The sequence below is a fragment of the Aspergillus caelatus genome, assembly GCF_009193585.1.
Source record: "Aspergillus caelatus strain CBS 763.97 unplaced genomic scaffold BDV27scaffold_268, whole genome shotgun sequence".
Classification (NCBI taxonomy): Eukaryota; Fungi; Ascomycota; class Eurotiomycetes; order Eurotiales; family Aspergillaceae; genus Aspergillus; species Aspergillus caelatus.
The window spans coordinates 1,758-13,522 of NW_022475531.1; the positions used below are offsets into that span (position 1 = coordinate 1,758).

An 11,765-nucleotide genomic window follows, 5' to 3' on the forward strand; every position below is an offset into this window, starting at 1 on the left:
TACCGAGTGTCACCTTCCTTAGATGGCTATTATGAACTTGCATCTAGAGAAAGGCATGCTTGGAGTCAAAAAAAGAAAAAGAAAGAACAGTTGTCAGTTAACGGACTTGCTTTTGCTTGCTGTAGTACATACTACATACATAACATTTGCATTCGAAAGAAGGTGTGGCGTTGGGTCTAAGACGTTCTTTTCCTCAAACAATAGTTAATTTTTTTATTTTTATTTTTCATATGTTTGTTTTCTTTTTGACAGTCCCTGGTCCTTTCCTCATAACTGTAGTTCTGAACTGAACGGCCCACACAAGAACGATAAAGTCTGCACTATTCCGTACACAACCCTAGGTATACTCTATTGCAGCTTGTCTGCCGGAGATAATGAAGCAGATTGGCCCATCACTTGTGACGTGCATAGTAATATATATCCCGATTCCTGTAGCGGTCCCGCGGTACATGAACTAAGTCAATTTAATTATTTGTACAAAGTATGTGAGTACTCCAATTATCTCCACCCGATAGTCACGCATCTCAACATGGCAGGAGATCATCTGCATGCGGACCACCTCAGACCGCGAGTCACTGCTGAAAAAGGGAACACACACGAACTGTTAGGAATGTACTCAAAAGTTAGGAACAGGGATAGTGGTACAGAATACAAGGCCACTGCTGGTTCCCATCCTGGAATGACGAGAGAGGAACTCCGTCATGTCGGTATCCATCTGGATAGTCCCGTCTAGATTTCAAACTCAATCCCCAAAATCAAGCTTCAAAAGAGTTGCCTATCCCCCGATAGGGTAAAGTTCTCCTATTTGTTCCCCGTCGTTCAAAGGCCTCGATTTCCCCGTACCTCGATGCCCCCTGATGATTGGTTTCCAATCCTTCAATCACTACAGGGACGCCAAATGGAAGTAAGATCGGCTCCAACAATGACTTGTCACCTCCGTCCAACGCACCCGAGCCAAGGTTTAAGACCGTCGCATGGGGCTTGCGCTTTAGCCGGGTGATTCTTCTCTCCTGCTGCATGGTCAACGCGCTTACGTCGCTATGATAATGCCGAGGATCGGTCTCAACGGAGGGTATGGTAGGTGCCGCTACTGAAAAAGGCATTTAGGGCACAACTACGGAGTAGGACGGGAGCGGTGCATGACGGAGAAGGAAGGATCCGTACGGATCCTGCAGAGAATTCGACGTGTTCCACTCCCACTTGTGCCCCTTTCGTATAGAACCAGGTATCTTTGCGACTCTACCCACCGTAGTGGGTGTAATGAACGAACGCTAATTGGTGATACGGGCGTTCGCTCAGTTTACCTGTTGTGCTTTTATCTAATCAGTCCCACTCAGATTTGGAGATTGAGTTGGAGGGATTTACGTGTGAATCATGTCAATGTGAGAGGTAAAGTGGCGATCGGTCAAACCAGATTCCGTTACCTAAAAGGTGTGGACATCCCCAGTGCGCGACGGGCCACTCCGTCCCATTCGGACTATTCCTTGTGAACCAGTTATCTAAAGGGTCCATATCGTGGAAAGATACAGAGTCAAAAGACGGTGATATCTACTTTGGACAAATACTCGAGCGGGGTATCAAATGTCAGGTCATTTCAGAACAAGACTAATTAAGAGGTATCATATCAAACGAGACGGCAGTCCCTGTTTTGCTTGCTATGGCTTGACCCTACGGAACATGGATATGGAAACTACCAAGCCCCATTATGCGTCCTGTAGACAACTTTTTTTTCTTCCTAGAAACGCATCATAGAATCATAACCGGCGTCATACAGGCCCACAAAGCAAGACAAGATGTCGTCTCTAGCGGATTTTTCAAGTCTTTTGATTTTGCTGCAGTGTCTAATGTCACCTACCAAGATACATTTAGTTGGCAATGGCAGCAGCACGGCGGCGGTCACGCTCCTCAGCGATGGAGAGCTGTATGATGCGTTAGTATCTTGCGTTGGACTGCCTATGTAGAACGGATAGCAAACGTACCTTGACACCCTTGCCCTTGGGAAGGGAGATCCAGGGCTTCTCCTGGCCAATGACGAAGACGTTGGACTCACGGGTGGCGAAGGTGTTGTCAACAGCATCCTTGACGTGGACAATGTTGAAACCTCCGTCGTGGCGCTCACGGTGAGTGACGACACCAACACGACCCATGTTACGACCACCGGTAACCATGATGACAACACCAGTGTCGAAGCGGGCGAAGTCAGTGATCTTGCCAGTGGCAATGTCAACCTTCACAGTGTCGTTGACCTTGATGGCAGGGTCGGGGTAGCGGATGCTGTAATTACAGTTGTTAGCATATACAGTTCTACAACTCGATCCTTACTGATCGCCAGCAAGTCGTAATATAATTTCGAAGTTCTTTCGTCCTCCGCCGATCAACCAAAGCTTGGTCCAACGACTGATGGACGCGGAACTTGTGGAGAGTATGCACTCACGTTCTCGCATCGTGCGTAACCAAGAATGGGATCCCGCCCTTGCCGAGCTGAACACGCTTGACCTTGCACAGCTTGTATTCGGCCTCCTCAGCCTGGATACGGTGGACGGTGAAACGGCCCTTGGTGTCGTAGATGAGACGGAAGTTCTCGCCGGTCTTCTCGATGCCGATGACGTCCATGAAACCAGCGGGGAAGGTAGGGTCAGTGCGGACCTTGCCGTCGACCTGGATGAGACGCTGCATCATGATGGCCTTAACCTCACGGCCGTTCAGGGCGTACTTGAGACGGTTACGGATGAACACGATGAGGGGAAGGCAGTCGCGGAGCTTGTGAGGACCGGGGGAGGCCTTGGGAGCATAGGTTCCGGACATTTTGTCCAGGAGCCAGTGCGAAGGCGCACTGAGGCGCTTCTGGTGCTTGGTACTGTAGACATCGCTGTCAGTGTCGAGTTCTTTCGATTCTGCTATCCAACGGTGACCATCGAGCCCCTTTCAAACGTAGTTTTTCCAGGACCAGTGTGCTCATCGTAAATCTCAATGGAAAAATATCTGCAATGGTATACTCACGGTCCGCGAGGCATCTTGACTGCTTTGTCGACTTGAACCCGGTTAGTTGTCGAAGTGTCCGAAGGAGAAAAACCAGACAAAGCCGAAAGTTGTCGAGTGATATCCGATCCACTACGAAAAACTCGCTTAGTGGAGTTTGTGCTTGTCCTGATTAGGATAATTAGGGCTAGGGTGTATAATTCGACGCTAGTCCTGATCTAGGCCCGCTCCTTTTGCTCCACCCCAGTTAATGATTACATAATACCAGAACAGGGGTAGGTAGTTAACTTAGCACTACGTAGTATTAATCCCATACATCATCATCTACTGGGAAGTATAGACTACCTCCTGCTTAGAGTGGTATCGAACGCCTTCTAATTACCTATGTACTCTAATCTAAACTCGTTTTGTTAATTTCAGATGTATCCCTTCAGGACTGCAATCTCAGCATTGATGATCGAGGATCCAGCGGCTCCAATGACCGTGTTGTGAGAGAGAGCAGCAAAGCGGAGGTCAAAGTAGCCTCCCTGGGCGCCTTCACGCACCCGACCCACGCTAACAGTGTATCCGCCGCAGATGTCTCTGTCGAGTCTTGGTTGCGGCCTGTCCGCCTCGTCGAATACCCTAATCGCCTCCTTAGGGGCAGAAGGAGCCCCCAGTTTCTGCGCTTCGGACTGGTATTCCCTCAGCGCCTGCACGACCTGTTCGGCGCTGGGCGCTGGGCGGTTCTTGAATCTCAGCGAAACAAACGCCATATGACCGTCGGTAACGTGGACCCGAGTGCAAGTGGCTCCAACTCGAAGCCCTGCCTGCTCCTCGAAGGCGGTAGCATCTGCATTCAGAGAACCCAAGATCTTCTGAGCCTCGTTCTCGAGCTTGTCTTCTTCACCGCTAATGAAAGGGATAACGTTATCCAGGATGTCCATGCTGGGCACACCGGGGTAGCCAGCACCCGACAAGGCCTGCTCAGTAAAGACTTCGACCTCTTCAACAGGGCCAAACTTGGCCTGGAGAGCCGCGAAGGGGATGACGATACCAATGACCGCGCAGTTGGAGTTGCACACAAGGAAACCCTTCTTCAAACCGAATTCTTTCCTTTGGTGAGGGATCAAATCAAAGTGATGAGGGTTGACTGTTGGCACAACGAGGGGAACCAAGGGGTGCTTGCGATAGTTCTTTGCGTTTGAAAATACGGGGATCTCGGCCTTGATGAACTCCATTTCTGGAGATATGCTGGTTAGCAATAGCCTTTCCAAATAAGGGATTCCCACATACCAACTTCACCCGCGATATCGCTGTTCAAACCAGAGAACACAAGATCACAGTCGGCGAATTGAGAGGCTTTGCAATCCCGGAGAACAAGGTTGCTGAGCTTCTCAGACATAGCCGTAGTCTGCTTCCATCTTACGGCGTCCTTGTAGGCCTTGCCGGCTGAGCGCTCCGATGCACCGACGGCATGAAGCTCTAGAAAAGGGTGATCGGCGAGCAAGAGGATAAACCTCTGGCCCACAGAGCCTGTGGCACCGAGGACACCTATTTGTCATCAACATGGTATTCCATAACAAAACATGAGCTAATTCCTCGTACCGCACTTCTTCTTAGGAGATGGTGCCATCTTGATCGAAAACAGATGAGTCAAAGTGCCGACCTAGCGTTACTAATAAGCCAATAACTTCAAGGTATTATTATAGAGATCATCAATGGTTCCAAATAGTAGGGAAAACAACCATTGATGTCCATTAGACACGAATTACTCACCGGCTTAACTATGAAAGAGGGGCTGAAAGAAGGATGCTTGTGGTATGACTGCGATATCGCTCCGGAATTAGTCACTTGCCACGAGATGAGTCAGCCCCCGCCCTAGCCTAAAATTCAGTAGATCAATTTTTCTCTTCATTGCCATTGGTTAGACAATCTATTAAATCCCACCCAATTAAGCAGGGGAGGGTTTTTCATTCCCTTCTATCTACACTAACTACTAGTACTTAGTACAGTACTCGACGGTCTCACCTATGTACATATTTCGCTCATCAAGTATTCTATTCTAATGGCATTTATCTGGGAAGTCTGCGCATGTTGTCGTCGCGGATCATGATTCATCCTCATAGTCAAAAATCTTGCCAGGGTTCAAGAGCCAATGCGGGTCAAGAGCTTTTTTGAAGCTGCGCATAACATCAATGGTCTCTGGGCCAAGCTCCTTCTGAAGGGATTTCTTCTTGCCCAGCCCAATACCGTGTTCACCCTACTTTAATGTCAGTCGAACGCATCCGTCGTGAATAGGCAAGGAATACGTTACAGTGCAAGAACCCTCCATCTCAAGAGCACGATCAACCATATCGTAGACAAACTTCTCTACACGTTCTGTCTCCTCTGAATCCTTGCGATTGTAGAGAATACATGTGTGGAAATTTCCGTCTCCGATATGGCCGAGGACACTTGCGAAGATCCCAAGATCGTCCAATTCCTTTTTCGTGGTTTCTGCTGCCTTTAGCATATGACAAGAAAGCTTTCTTTACGCAAGGACGTACCAATAATATCAGGGAGTCTCGAAATTGGCACAGATACATCAGTAGACCACACTTGCGAGCCTTCCTTTTTTAACGCTAGCATGCTCCACAACGACTGTTTTCGCGCCGACCATAAATCATGCGCCTCTCGCTCATCTTGGGCAAATTCAAAGGATTCGGCATGGTTCTTTTTTGCCAGTTCCCTGGTCAAGTTAACGCTGTCGAGAACGCCAGCACTTGTGCCAGAGAACTTGAAAAACAACGAGGGTAGCGTTTTCCAACTCCGCCCCGTACCGCCAGCACGGTTGATAACGTCCATCTGAACATCGTCCAGGATTTCCATACATTGTACAGGGATCCCTTTTCGTATCAGCAGCATGGCAGTAGATGCAGCGTCGCGCATAGTAGGGAATGTGACGACACCGACACGAGTTTCCTCTGGGATCGGTGTCAGTTTGAGAGTCGCCTCGGTTACTATACCAAGCGTTCCCTCAGACCCTACAAACATGCCGGTCAAGTTGTAGCCAGCAGAAGTCTTGCGCGGACGTCTGCGCGTCTTCACGATGCGCCCATCTGCCAGAACAACAGTAAGATTAATGACCCAATCTTTCATTGTGCCATACCGCACTGCATTGGTTCCACTGCAATTAGTCCCAATCATTCCACCAATCATCGCCGAGGGACCGGGGTCAACAGGAAAGAAGAGACCAGAGTCTTTGATTTTCTCGTTCAATTCCATCCATTGTATGGACGGTTGGACGACCACGTCCATATCGTCTTCGTGAAGCTCCAGAATCTTGTTCATTGAACCAAAATCAATTGTTAGGCCACCATGGACAGCGGAGAAATTGGCTTCAAGACTGGAGCCTCCAGAATAAGGAATCATTGGCATTTTGTATTTGTGACAAATTTTGGCAATCTCCGCAACGTCCTCCGTGCTCTTCGGATACGCGATAGCAACAGGAAACCGATCTGCGTTGACACTTGACCACTCTGAGAATCCATGGACCTGAAGGTCATCATCATCTGTGCTAATAGCCTCATCACCCAACTTGGCTCGTAATTCGGCAATGGCCTAGTGGTAGAGAATCATTAGCCAATTGCGTCTTTTATATACTATAGCGTACACATCGAAGAGTAACCCTATGAATATACCCACCTTCTTAAGATCCTGTGTAGACCCATATTGAGGCTGCTTCAGACTTTCCGGCTGGGGCTTATTGCTTGAGATTGCATAGGCATAGCTGAGTCCGGCGGCCAGTGCAGAGACAAGAAGCGTCCGACTCGCGGTCCAAGGATTTGATGAACCAGTAGAGGGCTCAGATTTCACAGCATCACCACGTTTTTCACGATCATTGCCACTCGAGGCCGAGCTATTCAACCGCGCGATCCTTGAGCTTTGACAGACTTCGGGCTGTGGGAGTGTGGGTCGGCGATGGAGTACGCGGGGATTTGCGGGGAAACCCCGTGGCAGGCGGGAAAGTGCTCGCATGCCTCCCAATTGAAGTAAAAAAACAACCGCGGATATGGGAATATGAAAAAGCTGGAGGGTGCCAAATTTTCAGGATAAATTTTCATTGCTCTGTCTCGGTGAGGTGCTGCGACAGCTTTATACGCCGCACCTGACTGCCCGCTCTTCATGCGGTAAGCTCATACGCCATCGACACTAATAATGAGGAGTTGCATCGGATGTCGGCCGAGTTGGGGCAGTAAGCAAAGGACTTGTATTTATGGCAGAGGCCTGTAAAGACCCATTGCTAACTCGGTTATCATCCTTCATGTTCCTGAAACCCTCGGAGACAAGTCCGATAGCGCGGAATTCATCCCACACTCGAATGCTTGGCAGGTACAGTTATAAATCCAATGGAACCCTCCATGTAGGTACATGCCTAGTGGCAAGTTGCCCTTGAATTAATATGATTATGTATTTGGTGGTACTTTGACAATTATGGACATTTAAAATCCGTGGGGTATATCAACTACTGGCTCGTGACTCCATAAGTAAATACCCAAAAAAGTACAATTTTCTAGAATCGCTGGTTTTATTAGTCCTTGAATATTTGACCATGTAATCTTTCTTTCTTTTCCTTTTCTAAGAAGAAAACCTCCCTTTACCCTAAGTACGTACTCCGAGTAGTGTGCCGACTGACGGACAGTAGTAATATATCGGATTAGATAGTTGGCGGGGCAACGGCGGCCGTACACATTCATCGTTTTCCTTCTCTCCACTTAACATGCTGGGCGGAGTGTTCCGGAATCAGATTAACGACCTCGTGGTTGACCAGAATAGACCAAGATACCCACCGACGGCTACCCCATGGGAAAATAGCTTGAACAATGCAAGACAGTGCCGATCTCCTTTGGCGCGAGGTGGAGCGCCTCATCACAGCTCCATATGCACCCTCCCTCCAGGTACAGCGGGCCTCATATTCTATACTTGTAAATCCTAGTCACGTTAGCTAATATCATTCCAGGACCTCTATGACTTGGTTCAACATACACCTAATGTGTCACTCCGCTCCTGGGCTTCCCATAAGCCGTGCCAGGTTGGACCTCTGGTTGATGCTTTGATAGACGGCCTATCTCGCTCCAGCCTCGCTTTGCATTTGATTAGCACATTCAGTAAGAGCTTCATGTGTGGTTGACTTACCAGAAGTATGCTCACAACTCGTAGCATCACTAGCTGCTTTTCGCGATAGCTTACTGGAGCGTTATCCATGTATTTTGGACCAATTCCTCCAGAAGGCTATCGAAGATGATGACACAGGGGTCAGTCTCCCTTTCCATCCCTTGAATTGATAACCAATCATTAGATCGGACCTTTGCATGTTCCAGTTTCAATTCACTAACTGGCGTAGTATATATCCGTATGCACGGCAAGCTTGTCGTCTCCTCTTCCGGCTGATTTTATCCCACCGGCGCGGCTTGCGCCTTTCCTCAAGAAATTAATTAGCACAATAGGAGACAATCCTTGCGCGGAAACGATCCTTCCAATTTACAGGATCATGACCGGCTTGCAGACCTCACCAAGTGTTCTCCACAGCATCCCCTCGGAGGTCATGTCCAACCTCCAAATAGAGCTCACTAAAACGCTGCGCGATCTGGATGACCATATGGGCAACCTCCTCTGCCTCGCTACCTTTGCTCGTATCGCATCTTCCCAGAAGGTGTCTAGAGGTATTGAGAGCGCACAGCAAGTTCCTGGCTGGTTACAGAACATTAAACATTTCTTTAGTGCAAAGCGCGGCCTGAAAACGTTAGATCTCGTTGTTCTGCGCGTAATCCTTGCTTGCTCAACGAGCTGTCAAAGTCTGATGACCGACCAGGCTGCGGAAAGTATCAAACTAGGTATTGAGATATGCGCGACCGTGGAAGGAAGTCAGCGAGAGTCTTGGATACAGACTAACTCGTCCAAGATTGCGAAGCTTTGCGAGAAAGTCACGAGGGATAGTATTGATCCTATAGTGCAGAAGCTGGTATGTATTGAGACACAGAAAGGGATTATCGCAGACCGCTCACAGTTAACTATCCTTGTAGGGTACAACGTTCTTGATTTACCTCCTTCCAACGGCCGCCTTGCCATCTGGATTGCCTGAAGTTGCTTTGCACTGGCTCTTATCAGAGAACAGCACACGCATACTGGCAGCACTACCGCAGGAATATATTTCACGGTTAGCAGAGGCGAGTGTGGTAAGTCGAAGCAATGCGCCTGTAGAAAACAAAACTAAGTTCTTTAAGCTCTGTCCAGGGCAGACTGCAATATGTAGGATCATAGATTATGTGATTGCCGCATTAAGCCCCAGGTACTCCGCCGATGCTGCTAATGTGGATACTATTCGAGTGGCACAATCATTTGTGATCGGATTGCAAAATGTGGTCTCACAAGGCTTCGGTTCTACAGCAGCGGAGGCTACTTTAACACGGCTTAAGGGATCCATCAACGAGTTGGTTGAAAGCTTTCCGAGACGGCCTTACTTGCCAACGTGCCAGAACTCCACTATATGCTACACATTCGTTTCAGAGTCAGAGAACGAATTGCTCTACGAGCTATTCTCACTATATTTTCAGGCTTCACTTTCACCAAGTTCAGATCAAGAAGCTTCCCACTTGACCCACATTGATTCTTTTCGGGCGTTCATGTTCAAAACTAAGCCCATGTGCCGCAATGCATGTTCATTTTCCGAAATTAAGCCTCTTGAACTTAGGGTAACAGCCACAGCTCTGACATTCCGTGATGAACGTCCTAATTCAAGAAATGACTGGAGAGCCGGTTTATCAGAGACCCTCATGTTAAGCGCACGCACAACCCATGACAGCATGATGCAAAAAGTTGAGGAAATATGCCATGATCTGGAACGCCGTTGTGGCAGTATTGAGGCTCCCTTAAGGGCTGTCGAAGAAGAGCGACACAAAATATCGCTCGAAGCACAGGAAGTAAAACAACACAATGACGAGTTGACATTACAGTTGCAGCAAGCATCTAGGACAATTGATGAGTTGCAACAAAATATGTCCCGTCTCGAAACTCATGCTGAAACTGCGTCTGCTCGTATTGAGGAGTTGACAGCAAGCCTCGATGCGGCACGAGGAGAGCTAGAGGATCAGCGGCGTGACTCCCAAGAGGCCGCCAATCGGGACCGAGAAAATGCAAGATCCAGAGAGCTGGATTTGATCGCCTCTGTAGCAGAAAAGGAGGAGCAGCTGGAGCAGCTACAGGAAGATGCCCATCGAAAGAGGGAAGAGAGCGATCAGCTACAGCAAATTCTTGGCGCTAGGTCAAAAGAGAGAGACGCCGCTATTGAGCAAAATTCGATTTTGAAACAAGACATGGTGAAGTTTGGTGAATGCATAGAGGAAAATCGGTTACTGTTAACGCGAAAAGATGAGGAGGTTGCTCGACTGCAGGCTGCCAAAGAAGATATAGAGACCTTGATGGAAACCTTACAAAGCAAGGTAGGACACTTTGAAATTACCTGAATCTATTGATAAGCTGCTGAACTTGGCCTACAGTTAAACGAAGAGGTTTCGGAATCTGATAATATTAGGTCCGCTCTCCGTGAAGCTGAACTGAATTTCAAGACAGAATTAGCTACTCTCAGGGAGCAGTTCGAGGCGCAATTGTCCGCAAGTGCTACAGAAGTAAGGCATCCGGATTATAGTTAGATCTCGAGGACTGTTCTGACTTCCCATGTAGGGCATGAAACAAAAAGAGGAGATCGCATCGCTACATGCTACCATGCAGGCCACTGTTTCTACCGCCTCTAAAGAGCTGCAAACGAAAGAGAAGAGAATACAGTACTTGGAAAAGAAAGTATGGAAAAGGATGCCTCTTGGGCTTTGTTTATTTATTTATCTATCGTTTCTGCTCCTTCAACTAACTCTGGTTACGGTATAGGTGCAACATCTACGAGATGAGCGAGCAGCCAAAGCACGTGAATTTTCTGAGGCCCAGCAACATATCACTCGACTGATGGCTGTGATGGGCTGGAAGCCCGACCCTGCAAATACGACAACCTCAGGCAAACAATCGCGGTCCAGATCAACGTTGGGACCATCACAAGCGGAAGTGACACAACAGCAAACGCGTCCCGAGGATGAATTTTCGCAGTCGCAAGCCGATAACACTCTTGCCCAGTCTTTTGAGACTGACACAGCCCATTTTGGCGGGCGTAGTCCTAAGAGATCTAGGATCACCGCTTTCCCTGGGGCTGAGTTACCAACAAAGTCCCATGATAATACGGAAAAGAAGTCGAGGCATTCAATCTACGGGAGAAGTGGTACTAAGCAATCGCGTGACCGAACAGTGCTAGGAGACACGGATCAGAATAGCCACCCCAGTTCTCAAGAAAGCAACAAGTATAATTCCAACCAACAGAGTTCTTTCAAAGACACCCAAATTTACGGTGACACTAACGAGAACCACCTCCAGGATATAAACCTGGATATAGATCTGGATTTTACGAAGGATTTCCTTTTCACCAGTACTTCTCTTTCCCAAGCCACTGATGAGCATAACCCTCAACCCTCAACCCGATGTTAATGAGTTCCACCTCTCCGATGGGATTTTTAATGAATAATGATACACTAAACCTGGCATGCTTTGTTTATTTCCTGGGGGATATTTTCATGTATATAGTTATTTAAGATCGTAATCACAGGTCGCTAGTTTCTACAATGATCACCTTTACAACAGCATGTGTGAAGTAGCAGCTGGAAAAGTTTCTAGTCTTACGATATCTCACTAATATTGTGTCTACCAATTCACTTTAGGCAGTAATT

At 47.9% G+C, this 11,765-nt stretch overlaps 4 protein-coding genes across 4 annotated transcripts; 1 reads left to right on the forward strand and 3 right to left on the reverse strand.

Moving 5' to 3' along the window:
- Positions 1-1,565: 1,565 nt before the first annotated feature.
- BDV27DRAFT_136264 (40S ribosomal protein eS4) lies at positions 1,566-3,073 on the reverse strand. Its single transcript, XM_032068724.1, has 4 exons — positions 3,001-3,073; positions 2,435-2,857; positions 1,980-2,274; positions 1,566-1,919 (listed from the first exon to the last, which is right to left on the reverse strand). Exons 1-4 carry the CDS (start codon positions 3,012-3,014, stop codon positions 1,866-1,868), a joined length of 786 nt encoding a protein of 261 aa, XP_031922436.1. The 5' UTR covers positions 3,015-3,073; the 3' UTR covers positions 1,566-1,865.
- Positions 3,074-3,337: 264 nt separating this feature from the next.
- On the reverse strand, positions 3,338-4,726 carry BDV27DRAFT_136267 (aspartate-semialdehyde dehydrogenase family protein). The gene is made up of 3 exons (XM_032068725.1): positions 4,567-4,726; positions 4,255-4,512; positions 3,338-4,201 (listed from the first exon to the last, which is right to left on the reverse strand). Exons 1-3 carry the CDS (start codon positions 4,592-4,594, stop codon positions 3,396-3,398), a joined length of 1,092 nt encoding a protein of 363 aa, XP_031922437.1. The 5' UTR covers positions 4,595-4,726; the 3' UTR covers positions 3,338-3,395.
- Positions 4,727-5,068: 342 nt separating this feature from the next.
- BDV27DRAFT_168584 (FAD-binding oxidoreductase) lies at positions 5,069-7,040 on the reverse strand (the record flags this gene model as incomplete). The annotated part of the gene is made up of 4 exons (XM_032074809.1): positions 6,646-7,040; positions 5,508-6,561; positions 5,276-5,457; positions 5,069-5,221 (listed from the first exon to the last, which is right to left on the reverse strand). The coding sequence occupies exons 1-4, from the start codon at positions 6,976-6,978 to the stop codon at positions 5,069-5,071; spliced, it is 1,722 nt and encodes a 573-aa protein (XP_031922438.1). The 5' UTR covers positions 6,979-7,040.
- A 654-nt stretch (positions 7,041-7,694) lies between these two features.
- Positions 7,695-11,649, forward strand: BDV27DRAFT_168588 (uncharacterized protein). The gene is made up of 9 exons (XM_032074810.1): positions 7,695-7,898; positions 7,961-8,108; positions 8,161-8,255; positions 8,345-8,962; positions 9,024-9,176; positions 9,225-10,439; positions 10,497-10,625; positions 10,681-10,797; positions 10,882-11,649. Exons 1-9 carry the CDS (start codon positions 7,824-7,826, stop codon positions 11,524-11,526), a joined length of 3,195 nt encoding a protein of 1,064 aa, XP_031922439.1. The 5' UTR covers positions 7,695-7,823; the 3' UTR covers positions 11,527-11,649.
- The last annotated feature ends 116 nt before the right edge of the window (positions 11,650-11,765 follow it).